General features: G+C 39.6%; 1 protein-coding gene across 2 annotated transcripts in view; it reads left to right on the top strand.

Moving 5' to 3' along the window:
* LOC140281739 (adhesion G protein-coupled receptor L3-like) overlaps nt 1–20889 on the top strand; it is a 210075-nt gene that overhangs the window by 156763 nt on the left and 32423 nt on the right. For both annotated transcript variants that reach the window (XM_072376228.1, XM_072376227.1), the window contains 4 exons: nt 1666–1849; nt 7406–7528; nt 9456–9661; nt 11828–12004. In XM_072376228.1, the coding sequence (XP_072232329.1) occupies nt 1666–1849; nt 7406–7528; nt 9456–9661; nt 11828–12004 (690 nt within the window). The remainder of the gene's footprint in view (nt 1–1665; nt 1850–7405; nt 7529–9455; nt 9662–11827; nt 12005–20889) is intronic.

The following is a 20889-nucleotide window of genomic DNA, read 5'->3' as shown; positions in this document are numbered from 1 at the left end:
AAAAAGTGTCTGTGCCCTAAGAAAAAGAGCTCCTTAATTGAGAGTGAATCAACCTCTGCCTCTTGCTGAATGTCAAAAGGTGTGATTGGGGATTGGCTGCAGATAATGAATAATTACATCAAAGTTGGTTGCCTCCATGTGTGGCTGTTTTACTGTGCACGTTGTGCAAGGTTGTGTATGTTCCTGCAAACTAGCAGGTGTAGAGGCGTGTGCTCAATCTTTCGTCAGACTTGCAAAGTGTGTGTGTGTTTTCGGCTTGCCGTGAATAGGCAATGTTTTGACAGGCAAAAATGCTCGCTGGTGCACCAGAGACTTTAATGCAGTCAGTCATGTATCTCCTCTTACTATCACACTTATTTGAAATTAATGTAATAATTAGCATTATAATGTAACACAGGCGTCCTTTTGCACTTGAGTATGATTTCTTTAAGCACTTTATTCTTTTTGATCAGGAATTTATTTCGAGCACATGATTTTTCTCGCCGCCTTTCGCCTATCCCCATGCTATTTTGGAGTCATACTTAAACTCGTATTCCCTTTCATAATCTGTTGATCAGAAAGGATTTCTAAGAAAAGTTCTGTAGCAAGATCCTCCCATATGTATACATCTTAAAGATGGAACAAGTTTACAAACTGGCCTTTGAAACAGTGCAGAGGGAATATTAAAGTTTATTTATTTATTTTTTTTCTGCTTTAAATCTTTTTTTTGTCAGGGCCTGAAAATGTTACTATTATTGGCTTCGGACAAAAAATTCTAATAATAAGAAATTTGACCACCCAGTGTACTGTATTGGCATAGAAATAGCTTTTTTTTCCAGGGGCAGTGAAGCTCGGTTTGCTCTTTGTGGTTTGTGCTACCAGGAATGAATGGCTTTGCTTGACCAATTAGTATTCCTTCATAAATCTTGCCATTGGCATTTTTAAATCTTTAATGGCTCTTAATTTTTCATCTTGTCTTGAGGATGTTTTTTTTTCCTTCTCGCTAATTTGCTTCAGCATTGTTGTGGGGAATTAAAGAAGGTGTAATAGTTGTTCAGTGCTATAAATATGCAGCACAGATCTAAACTGAGTGGTTGCAAATTGCTGTTACCCGCTAACACTTTTTATACCCACTGGGATATTTCAGTTGTGTGTTATTTCATTTCTTCATCTGTTTATTTCAGAACACTTGTGTTTTGGGATTGTCTGCATGGAAGATCATTTATCACACCAATTAAAGACTCTAGCCTCAAGTCATGCAAGAACTGGCCTCTAGTCTTGTAAGCATTGGCACCGATTCATTTACATGATTAATTCTTCCTGTAGATGAAAGGAAGCAGCAACAAAAGAAAGCTTAAAACATGTCCAGTGACATTACAGAGTACAGGTGTTGCCACAGCCTGTTGAACATCCACCTCCGGAAGCATAATTTATAAATAAACTGGAAATGGTCATGAAATTATTCACTCGATGTGCCATAGAATTTTCTGTTCAAAAGGGAGAAAAGATGTCACATTAATGCTTCTTTCCTGCACTTTCCACAGGATTGTGTGATTTGTTTTTTGGCGCTGAACTCTCTTTGATCTCTCTTTACTCATACCATTTATCAAATCGCCATGTCAAACAACAGCAGTCCCAGGCTAGTTTAGTTTCCTCTTACTAAATCGATTTTTTTGGTCTCCCCAGGCGATGGTGGAGACTGTCAACAATTTGCTGCAGCCGCAGGCCCGGGCGGCTTGGAGGGAGCTCAGCACCGGCGACCAGCTGAGGGCTGCCACCATGCTACTGGACACGGTGGAGCAGGGGGCCTTTGTCCTGGCTGATAACCTTCTGAAGACAGATATTGTGCAAGAAAACACGGACAACATCCGTAAGTATATCTAAAGACATTTCAGTGCCGCACCTTAACGTGCAAATGCCACATAGTGTAAATATATGGAAACAGATGTTTGACTTGTTTTGCGTAGAGAAAAGGCAGTTTCCTCAGACGTATTAGAAAGCAGATTCCTGCTTTCCATAAAGGTGATACGTTTATACTAAGAAATTTATGTGTGTGACATTCATCAGGCTTTTCTGGCTTTTCTATCAACATTTAAAACCAGTCAGCTTCATATGATGAAGTAATTCGGTGTGACCACTGCATCGCAGCTTCCTCACAGCTTGGTTTAATTACAACTTCATTGTCAAATCCAGTTATAAATGTCATAAAATAGATATCAAAATGCCTGTCTTCTTTAAAGGTTTCAATTTGAAACTGGAAATTATAATAATTTTTTTTTACGTTCCACTCCACTTGAGTGTGTTATATGCTGCTGCTTTTTGTGTGTGTAAAAGTTACAAAGCCAAAACATTTTCTATCCTACAGAGGACATCCCCTTTACTGCGTGAAATGCCTCCTTTGTAGTCCAAGCATTTTGTCCTTACTTAATGACATTACCTTGAAACACATTTATGTAATGTGTGCCTAGGGGCTAGTTTACCGCCATTTCCGACCTATCAGCCATCCAGAGTAGACCGGGCCTCTCAGGAGGAGGTTTCTTAAAAAGACAGGGACGTACATTATCTCTTTTAAACAGAAGGTGACAAAATGTGGTGCGGTATGTGAAAGAGAAGGTTTTTGGATTATTAAAGCATTTAAAATTTGGACATCTATGTGAACATGATATGGGCTCTTCACTTCTTCAACCTCAGAGCCCCCGGATACTGGGGGCGGCAGGTGAACATCCGGTTTGATCTGGCTCTGACGAAGTTTCACAAGTTGTCACCAAGATGGTTTACACAGAGTTTGTAATTGCAGAGAAATGCTCAAGTTGTTTTTGAGCAGGGGCTGAACAGGTTAAACCTGCAAACTGGTTCCTGGGTTAACTTAAGCTGTATTTAAAGCAAACCAAAAGAAACTTTTCCCCATTTGAGGGATTAATTTCAGACACCCGTTTTGTGCACAGACAGGGTTTTCATGTGAAGTAACAACAAAAAAAAAACAAAAAACACATTTATGCGTGTAGGAGGACTTGATATGCTGTTTTTTTTTGTTGTTGTTTTTTTCTGCAGCATATACTGTATACTAGCCAGCAAATAACATTTCATTTTGACTGCCTTTGTTTCCATGTGTAAACTAGTTTGGAACAAAAGATCTTCTCAAGCTGCACAGAAACAAGAAATTAGCTCATCTGAAAGATCCAACTTTGCCAGTGATGAAACTTATAAATAAAATTTGAATGACTGAATATTTTTTTAAATATATCTCTTCTTCAATTTTAGTGTCCTCCATTATTTGTCTGAAACGTCTTTGCTTTGACTGGTCTTGCTGTTTGTATAGAAATCACAAATTTGGCCATACAGCTATTGATCCCCTCCGCTCCATTATTGACAGAGGAGCGTTTGAGGTGCTGGATCAAGTGTGAAGGTGACTGGAGTAATGCTTTTCTCTTGCCGGGGGTTAAGTTTGGCAAGGACTACTTATAACTGATAGAAGTCGACTGTAAATGGACAATCATCCTGTATGATTGTGTTTAAATTTGCATCACTTATTAGCCAAAATTAAGTACTCTTTGTGGAGATTAGAGATTAGTTATCATTATTAAGCATATAAATACCAAGTGAGCACAGATAATGAAAGTCATGTCATTACTGCTTTCCCTTGTGAAGTCATCCAAAACTATAAACATCAGTTTTTAAAGTTTCTAATTATGTTATATATGTAATTTACAGTGAGTTCTATTTTGAAAGCCAAACTAAATTACATTTGTGACTGTAGCTTGTTCAGTAAGGAGAATTTCCAAAAAAAAAAAATAAAAAAATGGTTGTGATGTATCACCTTCCTCTCTTAACATGTGGTGATTTTTTTTTTCACGTTCCTGCTGCCATGGCAACCTAAGAATATAGGTCTACTTACTTAAAAGGAAGCAAGCGTAAGGAGAATTAATAAAATGGGGTTTTATTGTATCTGGCACACAATTCATCTGGGTATTAAGGAGATTCTAGGCTCGTTTGGAGAGGGGAATAAGATGATGCCTGCACAGCTCAACTGAGATTTTATAGTGCGTATTGGTAGTCTGGTTAATTATGTGCTGGTGACATGTTTACGGGGCCTTATATCTCTGTTTGCTTGGATTATTTTTTTATTGTATTTTTTTTGTCGGCTTGTTGGCTCCTGCAGTCCCCTCATGCCATGCAGGAATGGTAAAGAAGGACAAGGAGGCGCTTTAATGCAATTGGTAATCAGTGCAGCAGCGAATAATTGAGTTACATGTAATGTTAAGGGTTTAGTGTGTGCAAGTTTATCTCAGACACATATGCAACCTGATAACATGCGCTCAGTGTCAAGGTGAGCAGGTTTTTGTGCTTCGAAGCGAATCTTGAACCATTGGAAAACCACCTTACAATTTTAGGCTCAAGGTGATAATGAGATCTATTTTCATTGCTTTTCAGGGAAGGATATTTCCTCAGTCACCGTGTCCGTGTTTGTGTTTACATGTTACCATGCTTGTGCCTGTCGAGGGCTTTATCTGCAGGAGAGCGAGCTTCATCCGCTGCATGATAATCTTATGAACAGATTTCTGCCGATTAGCGTGTTATTCAAATCAGCTTTGATGGTATAGCCTTTGGGTCCAACAACTCCTTTGGCATCAAAGAAATTCCCTGAAGCCCATCGTAAGCTCTTTTACACAGCCACACAGGGAAAAGAGAGCCAGAAAAGGAGAAGAAAAATGCTTCCTTTATTCAAAAGGCAGACTTGGAATCCAGGAAATGGTGAGCTATCTGGGGTATTGTTTTAGCTAAGTTAAATAGAAATGCGCCCCCCCCCCCCCAAAAAAAAAAGGAAAAAATGCCCTTTACAAATACACAAGAGAATACTAATACAAAAAAAATAAAACATTTAAAGAAATTATGGGACAACATGGTATGAGAACCAGTACAAAGGGAGGATTAAATATGCCCTCATTGCAGCTTTTTGTTTAGTTCTAACCTTTATCAAAGTCGACGTGTCACGGTGACATTGGGCCATTGGCTGAATGCATTATCAGCTTTAATTGAAACTTCTTTAGTGTTGCTTTAGGTTTTTGTTTTTTACAAAGTTGTGTTTGAAGCCACGAGTCTCTACTTTAGACTAATCTGCTAGCCAGCTTCAGGGTTGCTGTAACAGTGGTTCAAACTCCCACAGTGGTAATGCTTCAGTGGTGCACTGATTAGCAACATTAAACATTAAAAGATTAAAACACCTGAAAGGTTAAGACAGCATTCTGGCTGTGTGTAATCCAATGCCATAATCTTGATTGTGAAAAAGCTGTTTGGATTGCTGAATAGCTTTGTTTCAGCTTCTGTTTCTTTTAGTCTCACTACATTCTTGCAAAGCTCTGATTCATCAGCCTATTGCTCAGAAATGGTGGCTTGGAAGGGGAGCTGCTCATGCTTAACTGGCTTGAACTATAAATGAAATGTTTCAGATAATTCAGGGACGGACTTCAGGAGAAGGACACGCATGACACATTGAGGAACAAAACCCCAAAACCCCATGTCCTCTATAAGAAACACAAAAGTATATAACAATTTTTAATATGACACCAAAAATCTAGTTCTAATATAGTTGTTGGGTTTTTTGAAGCAACTCTACCTGCTAACCGCTTCAGCAGGAACATGTCAGCGTAGTAATAGAAGTGTCATGCAGTGCAACTAAACCCTGACTCTGAAAGAGCTTTAAAAGGTCTCCTTATATTAAAAGAATCTGTTGAATAATCTTGTTATTCTTATTGTACAGACAAGCTAAAGATCACAGATTGCTAAATCTGTCCTAAGATGTTCTGGCTGGTGGATTTTGGTGCTTTTTGAATCAACCATTGTGTCCCCCTGTTTTCATTCTTTACTGCAAGCAACTATGTACCGTCTCACAATCTCTTTCTGTTAAATTCTGTCAAGATTAAAAATGTAATCCGTAAATTATTTAAATTTTTTTAGGCAACATTACAGCACATGTCAGGTTTCACATAGTCATGTTAATAATTTTGGACCAAAGGATGTGTTGTCATGGTTTTAAAGTAATTATTATAGTTCACATAAACAACAGAAGTACATGTGTATTTACATGCAAGTAGCTGCCAGTTTGCTTACATATTTTAATAGAATTTGTTTGATCTGCTTATTTGACATTGGCAACTTTCTTACCTTGCAGTGAATCAGAGGATTCACCGCAGTTCTTTGAGAATTAATTTGACATTTAAGAATGCCAAGACTTCACCCAGGTCACCAGCACTTGAGATTAGAGCAGACTAGACTCCTTTATTAAATTGAATTGTATCATACCATAATAACTTTGATGGAATGAGCTCTTTATTTCAGCTGGGCTCCTATCAGCAGCTCATCTCCCTCTGCGGTGTGACACTGAAATCTTTTAACCATAAATTACAAGCTTGCTTCAGACACAACAGCTGTTGAGCTGCTGTAGAAGCTGCTCTTTATCTTCTCCTTGTATCTCTCGCTTTCTCAACTCTTAATGAGAATTGAGATTCCCTGATATGAGGGCTTTTTTCTTTTTTCAAAATAGACAATGAGTTTTTTTGTTTTTTTTTAAGCTCGTGGAAAAAAAAACAGTACCACCGGTGCATTTCATAGTCTAGTGTGACTCTAACATCCCCTGCACTCAGCCAGTTGAGAGCGGTCCTTCGAAGATACCTGACTCCAGAGAGCTGTATTTTGTGATCCTTGAAAATGCAGTGATAATAAAACTGTCTACTACGGTACATAAGGAGGGCTCCATGAATCAGTGACAAAATTGGAGATGTTTTTGCTAATATCTCCTGCCTTCTGTTGCTAATCCCCACACTCGTTGTCTATAGTTAGTCCCTGTATTGCAAAAGCACAGCCATACAGTAGCTGCTTTGCCCAGCAGGACACGGAAACTGGAACAAAAGCTGCTTGAGAAGGGCTTAAAGAACATGACAAAGAGTCTGAGGTGTTCGCCCAGCCTCTAAATTCCCCAGATACCAATCTGACGGAATCTAATGGCATCTGTGGAAAGCAAGCCCAATCCGCAGAGATCCAACTTCAAAACCCACAGTGGTCAAGGAATCTAGCTGACATCCCAGTACCAGACGCTCCAGTCCATGCCCTGACTGGTCAGACATTTATGGCTGTATGAGGAGAACTTATTCAGTTTAGACAGATATTCATAATGTTTTGGCTGATCAGTGTATATTTATATGGTTAAATAGAGTTCTGATTGTGGGATCCGTTTTTTTTTTTCTAACAGTCATGGAAATGTCATGGAACATTCACATTTGATTTTAACCTAGTTTGTGGATATTTTGTAAGGTGGGCTGTAAATTTCTAAGATTGTGTATTAATTGTGTATTGTGTTCTAATTGGTACCTGGAGCCTTGTATTGATTCTTTAATGTAGTGTGGGATGGGTTTGTTCTGTTTGTGTGCAGAGCTGGAGGTAGCGAGGATGAGCACAGATGGGAATTTGCCTGATCTGAAATTCCCACAAAGTGGCGGACAAGGCAATTCTATCCACCTGTCAGCTAATACACTGAAGCAGCATGGAAGAAATGGTAAGATGTCAAACCTTTTGAATCCTCTTGTTGGTGTGAAGTGTAATCATTACCTCTGTGCAGCTTCAGCTGCTGTATCATTCACATATGGTATAAATTAAATGCACAAAATATTTAGACATTCTAAAAATGTTTTAGTTTTCTTTTACCTCTGGAGCTTTTTTGTTTTATGCTTCTTACTCTTCTTCTTTTATAAATTTGATGCCTCTGTTGGTCCACATATGAAGTGGTTAGATCTTTCTAGAGTCTTTACACAAGGCTCTGTAGTATTCAAGCACTGCCTCAAAACTATAAAAAGGCAGTTAGACATAATGCACGGTTATCCTCAGGAGCTCCAAATGCTGCACCATTTTTAGACTCGATCGTCAGCTCATGCAAATCAGAATCGACTATAGCTGCTCCGGGTGTCTCTCAGCTGGATGACTAAGTCCGTGTCCAGCCGTGCCCGTGTGGATCATTATAGCAGGGTGGCGCATGTTTCCCTGTCATCTAGTGCTACAGCACCCAAATTGTTTTTTCTTTCATCTGAGTGAGTGATCTCAGTCACGGCAGGAGGGAACTCTCTTTCGTGTGAGTGCTCAAAAGTGAGACAGCAGGAGGGATTTGTATTGGGGGAGAAAAAGAGGAGGAAATTAATCACAAGAAAAAAGCCCATCTTTGTCAGTGCTCGGTAGGAGAGTGGTAGGCACATTTTATGGAATCAGAATTAAAGCAACTGTTTGGGGATGTGTTGACAGATTTCGTCTTGTGGAACTGTAATCTAACAGTCTTCACTTGGACTTTTGACAGCTATACCATGTGTATCTCTTATGCTTCTGTTAACAAGCTTTCAGCCCAGTGATTATTTGAAGTGTTCTTTTTGACATTTTCTGTGTTTCTCTGTTGTTAGTCCCATCTTCAGGCTGTGTGGCCTGAAGCTGGACTTCTTGTATTGTGATAGAATGACAATGAATGAAAATCTGATCCAAATGGACCCTCTTGCACATTCATGTCTCATCTCATTAGTGCTCCACTGATGTCTTAAAGTGTGTGGACAATGTACACAAAGTTTTATGTTTTTTATCATAAAATTATTTGTCTGTTATTTGTTGCTTTGGGGCAGTTTTATCTGAAGTTGGGGCGTATGCTGTGTAAGTAAATAAAAGCAGAACGCAGTCATTTACAAATCTGTTAAACTGATATTCTATTGAAAATAGAAATTTTATTTTACTATTTCATGAAAATCATTAGCTCCTCTTGATATTCATGACAGTAACATTTCTCAAAATGTTGAGGCAGGGCCATTTTAACAGCAGTCTGTAAAGGTCTGAGAACTGAGAAGACCAGTTGTTGGACCTTTGGGAGAGTGATGTTGTCCCGTCCTTGTCTGGTATAGCATTATCGCTACTCTCATCATATTTTGTGTTTCATGATGCACCAAATGGATTCAGTTGGTAAAGGGTTGTAGACTGCGGGCAGAATCTTCTTCTACAAAGCCATGACGTAGTAATAGATGCAGTATGTGGTTTAGCATTGCCCTGCTAAAATATTCAAGGTTCCTGGTTGGGAGCAGATGTTGCTCTGAAACCTATGTTTACCTTTCAGCATTTAGGCTGCTTTTGAAGTTGTAACCAGTTCCACAGCCTTTTGATCTAAGTGCTGATCATTTCCAAAAAGAAGTTTGATTAGTTTTACCGTTCAGTTTTCCACTTTGCCTCAGTCCATTGTAAATGATCTTTGGTCCAGAGAAGACTGTGTATCTGGGTCATGTCCACAAAAGGCTTCTAACTAACGCTCTTTCATCGGTCTCCAAACTTACTAATATTCATGGGTCCAAAAGGAGGCAAACATGTTCCAAAATCTTGAGGAAAAACTGAAACATTTAGCTCCGTCTATGCTCAAATTGTCACTTGCGAAATACAAACTTCTCATATTTGTTCTTTTGCAGGAGAAATACGAATCGCGTTTGTGTTGTACAAACACATCGGGGTCTACCTTTCTACTGAGAATGCCAGCATGAAGTTGGGCAGTGAAGCTATGGCGACCAATTACTCTGTCATTGTCAACTCACCAGTTATCACAGCTGCCATCAACAAGGACTCTAACAAAGTCTATCTGTCTGACCCTGTCATTTTTACCATCAGACATCTGCAGGTAGGTCTCAGTGACTGCATATGTGGGTGTATCTGAGAGGGGATTTATTTTCTTTTTACTTTGATGTCAGTGCTCTTTTAATGTGCTCTTTGTCTTTTTCCATTTGTTTACACAGAGAATGCATTTACTGTGACACCTTCTTGATCGAACCTTTCATCATAATTACCTCTTTTCCCCGAAGTACAACATAACTGTGCAAATCCCATATCAAACCAGCAAAATTAAGTAAATATATGAAGATGCCTTATTCCTTGGAAGGTGTGAAAAATTAGATGGTATTGTTCCCATGGTGATAATGAGTATGCACGCTGTTGTTTATTAGCCTGAGCACCAGTTTGATCTCCTGAACAAATGTCTGTCACTTTCTGAAAGCTGCCCAGTCACTGCGGAGTCGTGACTTCTTATTATCTTCTCCTCACTCTACTATCCTCAAAATATCCCTGTTTTTGTCTACAAATGGCATCTTAGGCGATTTTCACAAATGATGGTTGAACAACCATAAGAGAGTTACAGCAGGTCTCGTGTGTAGGAGGGACCTGCAAGAAGGAAACAGCAGAAAAAGAAAGAGCACAGAGGGATGAAGAGCAAAAGGACGATAGCTTATGGGTGGCAAAATTAAATGGTGGGAAAATGTCAGGGGCCATAGTCAGAGCAGTTATTGCTCTGACTCACCTACCTTAAGAGAAATTTGCAATTTGAATGGTTTAAAAAAAAAATTGTTATTGTTCATGTGATATTAGCGTACTGGTGTTTTTACACCCTTTTCTCGCTCAGATCAAGTCATTTCAATAAAACCGTGCCCTTTTGAAAAGGAAAGTACTTTAACTTGTAACACAGGACCATGCTTAGAGCTCTGACTGCAGCTTTTATCTTATCATGTAAAAGCACCATAAATGTACAGGTGTTTATATATAAAATATATCTTGTGTTTACCTAGCGCTGGACAATTAATGACCTAATAGTGATTACTACAAGTCTGGCTTCCATTGTTGATTAGACCTAATTGTTTCCACAATATTGGCTTGTGCATCATATCAAGGGCTCAGTTTTTTAAGACTTTCTTTCTTGCTATAGTCCTGCTTGATATATTTCATAAAACATTGAATATGATGGAGCTAATTGTACTTAGAAAAAAGAAAAAGGATTTTGGACATATAACTGCACCCGTCAGTGGACAGAATGTGATCACCTTGCAGTTATAAAATAAAGGTATTTAATGTTAATCTTCAGTATGCTGCATCAGTCTCAACTTTGCCATCAAATATAAATGTTAGACATGTCAGGCAGCTGTTGGGGATGGGGTTCCTATGTTTCAGCCTTCCCGCAGTTAAGCCCCATCTTTACCATGAGGTTTTGGTCTACTGGCCTTCTGGGATGAGAATGTGTCCTCTAGTTATTGTTTCGCTTCCTTGCCTCACCATTTAATGGGACCAATTAAAGTCATTAATAATGACAGAGGGCATACCATCTCATTGCTGTGGAATATATTTTACACAGGTCTTTTTTCCGTGTGTAAGTGTGTGAAGGATAAACTCAATCAACGGGAAAACTATATTCACAGAGGATAAACCTAATTAAACTAATTGCCGTACTGCAAAAGTTAAAATATGAAAAAACTGCCACTCATCACACTATTTACAGTAAGAAGGCAGAAACATTTAACCTTGGATGCCGGGAGTCACCAAAAAAAGGAAGGGTGTATTTGCTTTTTTGATGGAACTATTTCTCAGCAGTTACTTTGTGTTTTGTTAGCCAGCCTCAGTGTCGTGGGTGACTTTTATAAAATGGCAAGCTAGATAGCAGGGAGGCGTGCTTGTCATTAGGGCTGCAGCCTGACACAGACAGCAGTGGTGCCTATTAAACAGTAGGGCAGTCCATTGTCATGCAGTGAAAGTTAAAGAGAAAGGTCAAAAAACACAATGAAATACAGTCATGGGGCTGCTAGATTCTTTATGACGGTGAAACCACCTGCTGTTCACTTAAGAATGGATATGGATTGCGGTGGAGAGAAATTAACCTTCTTTTTTTTTTCTGATTTTTTTTTTTTTCGAAAGCAAAAGAATGCGAACATGGACTATGTATGAATAACCTCAGACTCCTGAGTTTCACACAGTGAGGGGGCATTTTTATTCTACTCATATATTCATGTGTTTTGCCCTCTTACAGCAATCCGAGGAAAACTTCAACCCCAACTGTTCATTCTGGAGTTACTCCAGGCGAACCATGACAGGCTACTGGTCGACACAGGACTGCCGCTTGCTCGGCACCAACAGGACACACACCACATGCTCCTGTACGCATCTCACCAACTTTGCTGTCCTCATGGCTCATGTCGATGTCAAGGTAGGCCAGCTATTTATTTTACTTTTCCAAAACGTTTGTGAATGGAAATCAAATGGTCTCTACTAAAAGGTGTGCGGTTTAGCAAATGCTTTCTACAAAATGGAAAGCTGTATTAATCTCTCGGGGTTTACACAACCAGGCCATTCCACAAAGATAGGGTGACAAGAGGAGTAAGATCCAGACAGCGCAAAGCATTGTAAAGCAGAAGGGTACATTGGTGTTAGTCAATATGTTTTATTTTCCCCCTGCTTTTTATGTCAGTGGGCATAGTACCATGAATGTTTTCTGACTTTCACATGACTTTGTATGGGCTCGCATTTGAAGAGAATTTATACTGAATTCATATGATTTTGAAATAATGACCCCATGTAAGTGTGTATTGATTGGAAAAGTCTTAGACCTCTTGTGTATCGAGCAACCCAAATTTGTGATGGGCTTTTTTTGTATGTGGCTGTCTTGGAGAAGCATGATAGAGGGCTTTTAAAACACTTTTGTCATTTATCCATGAAGATGTCTCTCTTTAAAGTTTCCATAATATGCCCATTTAAAAGATCACGATGTTACTTTGGGTGTCAACAAGAATAAGCTTTTCTTTTCTTTGTTATTGCTGTTATACAACCCCCTCAAAGTAGGCTTATGTGACGTACTTGAGTAGTCAATGACCTGCCTTCAGTACACAGCAGTCAGAGTGCTCTCAGTTTGGAAAATCGAGGAGGAATTCTAATGGAGGAGCGAAGCTAACAGCTGCTCAGACCAAGGTTACAGAGTAGCTCATTTTCACCAACTAAAGAAATGTTATACCAGCAGTAGCAATTGTTATACATAGTGAATTTTACACATATGAACTAAAAATCAATATTCTTAGATTAAACCGGTGGACTTTTGAGATATAGCTAATTCTATACAAACATGTATGATGATCTGCTGAAGAGCTAATTAGAGAAAAGAAGTTAGCAGCAGAATGTCTGAAACATACGTTCCCTGAGCAGCCCTCAGCATTGTGGCATCGGACATACCTCAGTCAGTGACTCGGTCTCTTGCTGTGCACGTGTATGTGGAGAAGTATGAAGGTCCAAAGAATTGCCAGGTCGAACTCTAACCATAGCTCAGCTCAGCCGTGCAAACTGTCTGACGACTCATAAGTACCTCACACGACTACTTGAAAAATAGGTTTTAGGAAAGGAAAAAGAAACAAAAAAAAAATGTCTCTTTAAGGTCCCTCTCTTGAAAGTCCCAATCTATTCTGATTGGTCAGCTTAAGTGTGGCAAAATACCCATTTGGCAGGTTTTACATCAATGTGTAATATGGTAACATAATTACGTCCAGAAAGAAAAGGCTGAACTACACATGAGACTTTTTTTGGCTGAAGACATGTAGAATCAAATAAGGAATGTAGGAATGTATAATTTAGAAACATCCCCATCTTTTTTTTAGGGGGGGCGTGATATGATGTCATTAGAGATGATAACATTTTTCGAAGAAAGCAACAAAAAAGGAAAAAAATTGAAAGGCAAGTAGAGTTAAGATCGGAGGACAGATATAAAAAATACACTGGAACTTAAAAACTTGTAACTTAAACTTTGAAGTTAATTGGACACCAAAAAAAATATTGATCTTTTTCAAAAAAAGGCATTATGAAGTGGTAGATCAGCTAAACTTTTCACCCTCAAATGAAATAAATAATAGTATAAAGGACCCGTCAGGACATATATGAATTATTTTCAACCTTTTTCTAAGATCTGAACTCGCAGCTGAAGACAACCTTAATAAAGATAAATGCCGTCTTTGATGAGATAAAATTACCTGGAGTGCCGGGAAATGGAAAATGTGTCCCTAATTGACAAAATGATAGATGAAGAAATAAAAAGAAGCTTTTTCAAATCTAAAACCAAATAAAGCTAAAGGACTTGATGTTTTTTTTCCTTCTGACTGTTGCAAGGAAATGAAAGACCCGCTGTCCTCAGTTATGAAAATGTTTGATTATGTGCTTTAGAATGGCACAATCGCTAAAGAGGTCAAGGATCAATTAGAGTTTTAAATTCATTGCACAGTAAATGTTTTGAACCAAGATTATAAGACATTATTATGCACAAGCAACAAGTTTAGACCAGACAGGATTTAAACAGCAATGGCAAACACAAGATAATATCTGTCAAACAATCAGTGTGATAGAACACAAAGCAGAAAGCAAACTTTTGGAAATGTCAATACCATTATTAGGCAAAGAGCTTATTAAGAATCAGATGGAAACTGAGACTAAGTGGATCAATTTACCTCTAAAGATATAGCTGAATACAAGAATAACAGGACACTTGCACGATGACATAAAGATCATGAGTTGATACGAACATGACTTTACTCTAAACAACTTTGACGGCCAATAGAGACCCATTTGCATATAATACTAATATAATATGTAATATTATTATTATATAATGATATATAATAATGATAATACTTTTTTGTTATCAGGAGATTCTGTGCAATTTTCATTTTCAGTTTTACTTAAATTGAATCCCGCACACACCCCACAGAAATTGTTGCTTTGTTTTTTTTGTCTTGTCCGTGTACAAGAAAAAAAGATCAACTTTGGAAAATCACCTTACTAAGGATACACTGCGATAATGACATGTGACTTCAAAAAAGGAAGTAAAAAAACGACAGCAGCTGTTATCTTCAACACTTCAAGGAGGATGCTGCATGGGAAAAATTAAGTGGAGGCAAAACAGCCATGTGTCATCCAGCCAGCTTGTGCACAGTCACAGACATCTCATAGTCTGTCAGCACCTTCGTAGGAGCATGATTGCTTTCATGACAGCTACAGAATCATAGGTCCTGTTTACACCTGGCATTAACATGCATATTGGGTGGTCCAAGCTTGAGTAAATGCTGTCATACAGGTGTAAATACATCTAGGATGCATCCAGTTATTTAGACCTCAATCAGAAGTGTTCTATGGCCACATATGACCACATTCTGTTAGCACTTTGTACGGAAATCTGACCTGTTCAACTCATGTGCCTCTTACCATTGGAAAAACTACAACATTCTTGACAGAATACATTGGATCAGTACTATATAGTTATTGCTATGCATTTTGCTTAAGACTGTTGGCCAATTCTGCAAGTAAAACTAAATGTTGGACAAATGAGTGGCTGTCTTTTTTTTAACACAAATTATGTGTTTGTTGGTCACTCCAGAGGCTGTAAGGACTCTTAGTCTACCAGGTATAAGCAGGTTAAAATTGAAGTGACTATTGCAGATTTGTTGTGGAGTGCAGGGAAGCAATTAATGTGGTGGCAATAAAGGAGGTTGTACAAAAACCACTGCTTAAGTAAAAGAATCTGGCCATGAGATTGGTGAGGAATGAATACCGACTGCAGTTTTCAAGCAAGCGACAAAGTGTTTTTAAAAAAAAAAGTGGGAGAGGTGATGGGTGAAGAGGATGGATAAAACTGAGTGGGTTGGAAAAGGGAAGTAGCAGAGTAGCTGGTCATGGAAAGATGTTTTCCTTCTGATACTGACAGACAACTTAATTATTTCTGTCACTGGAGGTTTGAGGAGCTCAGTGCTGACAGAGCAGGGTAGTTTTTGGTATCTGTTATGGCATCAGTCTCTCCAGGGCTTCTCTTCTGAATCTAGGAGCAAAATAAATAGAATCTGTGAGAGCCATTCCAACTGGCCCTTGTCCATAAAACCACTCGACCCTCTCTTCCCCAGTCTGACTTTATCTCAATTTTTAATTTTTTTTTACGGAAACAGTGCACAAACCCACTTCCATACACACACACACACACACACACATAATATATCATGCACGCAATCTAAAATTCACCCCCCCTCCACAGCCCTCTCCTCCCTGGGTGGTGGGGACTAGAGCGAGCCACTGTTTGTCACTCAGCAGCATGACTTCTGGACCCACTAAGCTCCCTGCAGGGCTGATTCCGCGTCTGGAATAGTGAGGCAGCCATGAAGAATGGGAGCCTTCATGCGATGAAAGCAAAGGAGAAAAGAGGGGGGAAAAAAGGAAGCTGTAAAAGCGCTCTTTCAGTCAAGCCAATCCCCAACATTTTGAAAAGCCTGGCTTGCTTGTGGCACTGCATTCATCGGGGGAAAGTGGACAGCAGTTACGCCCCAATTTTGAGTGATAGAGTTTTTCCCACCTTTCCTTATTCTTTATCTTTTCCACTTGGATGTTATAAAAGGCAACTTGTTGGATGCCGCCTCTAAATTGGAGCTATGAAGGCTTTTTATTTGACAAACTGTCGCCGTGCTGGGTCTGAGAACATGGTGAATGGAGGGAAAGTAGGGTTGTGTGTGTGTGTGTGTGTGTGTGGGGGGGGGGGGGGGGGGGGGGGGGGTGAGAGAGAAAAACAGCTTAGAAAAACATTTCATGAACTGAGGAGACTATCAGTTTTTGTATCCATGGCAACAGAACACAGCACTGCTCATCTCTACATCGTTATTACTCATTACCCTCAGAGCAACAAATTATATTTTAGCCTTGTTTATTTCTCAGAGAAGTTACAGTTTTTCTTTCTGTGGACTCCCTACATTACAATCATCATTAATCTTGTATTTTTGGCCAATACCTAGCAGACGAGCTGAAAATAATGAATGTTGTATTCAGAGGTCTATGGTAGGCTGAGTAAACTTTTCTTGAAGTGTCATGCTTCTAGCACTAAGTTGTGTTCGCATTCAAAGTGCCACTTACGTCGCAAAAATTAGAAGTGGCAAAATAGTCCACTTTTCCACGTGACATTATGAACTCAGTCATTTCTTTCTTCCACAGGTACTTTATATGTCAGCTCACCTGAAGTGGAACAGTTTGCCAGCTATCTAAAGTTTATTCGAGGGCGTTTGTGTTCTCTAAGTGGGATGTGATGCATTGTTTCAGAATTACAATCATTACGCAATAATTATATGTAATCACACGACATGTATTACAGTCTTCAGTAAAATTACCTATTATAAACACTGTAACTTGAAAGGCTTCACTGACAATACTTTTAGTCCTCTGAGACCAAAGATTTGTTATAGAACAAGTATATTTTCACTAATGCACTATTTCTCAGAAACATGTTAACCCTGTCAATGATTGCGTGTGCCTGAAAAATAAAAACTTTGTTCAATGTTCATGTTCAGTAAACCCTGAACTAAGGTACCGCACAGGATGTGAGTCTTCCTTGTGTTTGAAGTCAATTAGTGCTTCAGAATAATATCTAATTTACTAAAGAAAAGATATCAGGGCTATATTTGTTTCAGATGTAATGTCTTAAGCCGAATGACCAGTTATGATCTGTCAGTACAGATGCACAGGATGTAATGGCACAAACCCGCCGTGAAACAGAAACAGAAACTCTGGTTATTGCTGCTATGATGATCACAAGGACATTGAATTGAGTCACTGCTGCCTGATATGCCATCCAAGTCCTTTCCTCGCTTATCCTGGGCAATCTAGCCAGAGAGCTGATGCCTTTTGGTGATTCTGCACTCTGAATGGAGAAATGATATTGGCCACACAAACATGTTAAAAACCAATGCCCACAGATGACAACTGCATATGAGTGATTTAAAGGATTGTGTATTTTTAGACTGATCGCAACAGGCTTTTAGAAGAATTGATGTGAGTGGGGGGGACTTTGATGTGACTTGGCAAACGATGTGTCCCATCACTGACCCTTGAGTCATGTACTGCAGTTGAAGATGCTTTAAATGTTTTGGAAATAACTTAACCCCACTTGACTTTATATTGAAGGACTGGATCTAGTTCCTTCAATAGCAGTGTGATCTTGGACATGACATGAACATTTCCTATTAAATTATTTGACCTATTTTTGACCAGGCTGCTGCTTGTGCCTTTTAGGCTCATTTTGGTCTCGCTTGAGCAGATGTAGGAGTTCAGTGAATGTCACACAAACTCATCGTGGATGGCCACTATTTCATCAGGGTCTGCTTTGATCATATTTCTTAAGATTCCATAATGGATTGTACTCATTCAACCTCCTAAGGCTAGTCATTGAACCCTTTGAATTTAAGTCTGCTATTTGTGAGGATTGCTTGTGAACATTGAGATTTTAACGAAAAATATTTTGAATATGGGCCGTAGCACCAGCCTTAGCTAAAAAAAAATTATAGACCTGCTCAGGTTCCACCTATAGACCATTATTTATGTGCTAAATGTGTGTGCTAAGATTGGCCCCAGGGAGGCACTGAGATACTGAAAAGCGACACTATTACTGATAGACCAGTAAGTATAAATCAATGGTACATCCTTTTGGATGATGGAGAGGGTGATATTTGGGTAACATTCATCACTGTCCTCATGGAGCATCTCCACAGTGGCATCGTCAGTAACTATGATGAGAAAGGACAGTCAAGGTTAGTTGTGTATTTTATGATGTAACTTAAAAAGCATGTTGCAGTGCTGTACACACGCCAGGAGCAATGGTTCAAAATAAATCTATTTATATGTTAAAGCACAAGCAGAGAAGAGACAGACTATGTTAACTGCCATGGCAACCGAAAGTCGTACTCATTCGTTGTTGAGGCTTAGAACACAGTGTGACATAAGGTGCATGTGCTGAATGTCAACTCCTACCACACAAGCTCTCTCCCAGCCCTTTTAAACGTGACAAATTTGCCAGGACCCCTGATTCATGTGCTCTCTCTCTGCAACTGTTCCCCATCTCTGTGCAGCTCATAAATCCCTGGTCATACCGTAGGTGAACTTGTCACATGGGTCCCTGCAGTGGGCCACTACCTCTCAGCGCAACAGTCTGCCCTGCCCGACTGTATTTCATAAGTCAAACACCAGCTCTGGAGGCATATTGGGAGATTTATGCATTTTAATTGGATTGGCTTCATGGCCCCATGCTGAGAGCGTTTTTTCAAGGTATAAAGGATTGAAACTGTGTTCTCTTCACCACTTTACCCTGTTCCACATTTTAAAACCGCAGCTCTAGAATTTATGTGGAATGCTGTGGCTTTGGACACAGAAACTTAGGATAATCAAGGGCAAGTGATATTGCATCAGTTATTGATGACTTGGCTAGATACAAAAGAATTATTGCTATGTTTGTTCTGTCTTGTCTGAGTGCACCAATGCGCAGAAACCTTATTTTGTGCAGTGTGCCAGCAAAGTCAGATGCAGGGCCAATCTCCTCAGGCATCCATCTGGAATGAAAAATATGTGTATTTAGGAAATAGGAGGAAAATGCAGGAGAGAAAGATTGGAAGACAAGTAACATGTATGCTTGCATGATTGGGCCATTCTTGTGGCCCAGTGAGTGAATTTCAGAGTGAATTACGTATGCACACTTTAGAGACCCTTACACAGATTCTCATCATGGAGGATTGTTGGTGTGAGGTTAGGTGCAGAGGCTTCACAGATCACATCATTTGCCATCCTGCCTGGGCGAAGCCCCAAGTAAAAGGAACCTTTTCAGCAGAGACATTGTGGCTGGAGACGTCTCAGCCATCATCCATTCCCTAGAACAAAGAAATCATTCCACAGTAAATCCATCAACCAGGAGTAGATACACTCCCTACCCCTCTCCCTCTGTTTCTATAGCTTTGTCTCATTTTCTCTCTCTTTTACTGCCTCTTTCTCCCTGACCTGGCTCTTTTCCAATCAAAGGTGAGCTGGTGATGGATAGAGCCCGCAGCCACAGCAAAGCCCAAAAGAAATTAGGGACCCCTTACAATGTGTCATGGCTCGTACCACCCACTGCATCAATACTGCTATCATACAGCGGCCTGAGAACAGACTCATGTGTCACATGCACCACAAAGCAAGCAAGCCCAAACACTGACATCTGTTGCCTCCTACTGAAAAGCCACCCTTCTAAAGTATGAGGGCTGAAATCAGCCTTACTTTGATACAGACTTGAACACAAGCACACACACGCAGATGTCTGCTCTATACAACATATTGCCGGCCCCCCATCCACTCCTCCAACGTATACACAACGGCTCATCAGGCAGGAAAATCAAAAGAGCGCTCTCCCCAGACTCTAGGAGCACTGCGGCTGTTATTGTACCAGAGCCCGTTAATGATCAGCATCTGTTCCCCACTCTGCTAGCGTTAACTGAGCTGCCACTAAACAAGGCTTTTGTGCAATCGTTCTCCCAAGTTTCCCCCTGTAGAAATATTGCTGACTGTGGTCAAAATCTGATTTAAAAAGGTGCTCGTATGAGAGACAGACACATTAGTAGGCTTGTGTAGTGTTACTCCTCAGCATACGCACTTTTTGTGTGGGTTTGGTTCTTGTTTTGGCACAGACTCATTCCATCTTAACCTTTAATTTCAAGCAGCCCTTTTCTAAGTCTATATATGCAGTGAAATGTCAGTGCTTACGCATTTAGGGGGCGTTTACTTGTTCTTTTACCTGTGCACTACCTTTAAACACAAATTCTCTGCCAGCCCGTGAGTATCTTTAATGGTGCTTTGTTTAAAAATGATGCTTGTTTGATTTTCATTAGCATCTTTATTGGATGGCAGATTTTTATTTTTTTATTTTTTTTTAAATCAACCACCAGTCTCCCAGACATGCAATTTTTTTCCCGCCTCTTCTTTTCTGAGATAAAAGGAAAAATCAATGCGCAGCCATCTGAGAAGGACAATCCCTTTGGGAAATTACAAAGCCATACTTGCTGACCAAAGTGTTTAGATTCAGTAATTATGTTAAGTTAATAAATCAAGAGTCGTTCTCTCGTCCCTGTGTTTTACATATACAGTAGAAGGCTCCTGTCAGTGCTCCTCACCACTTGCAGGTTTATCAGTCCATGACAATGCCCTTCCAAATTCCAGATGTGAATTGATATGGGAATCTACACATCTGTTTCCATGACACGTGCACGTCAGATGTGAAATCTTTTTGAG

Source organism: Leuresthes tenuis, unplaced genomic scaffold (genome assembly GCF_036924035.1).
Source record: "Leuresthes tenuis unplaced genomic scaffold, fLeuTen1.0.hap1 SCAF_22, whole genome shotgun sequence".
NCBI classification, from domain to species: domain Eukaryota; kingdom Metazoa; phylum Chordata; class Actinopteri; order Atheriniformes; family Atherinopsidae; genus Leuresthes; species Leuresthes tenuis.
The sequence above is the reverse complement of the archived record's forward strand: the minus strand, read 5'-3'. Positions and strand labels throughout refer to the sequence as shown.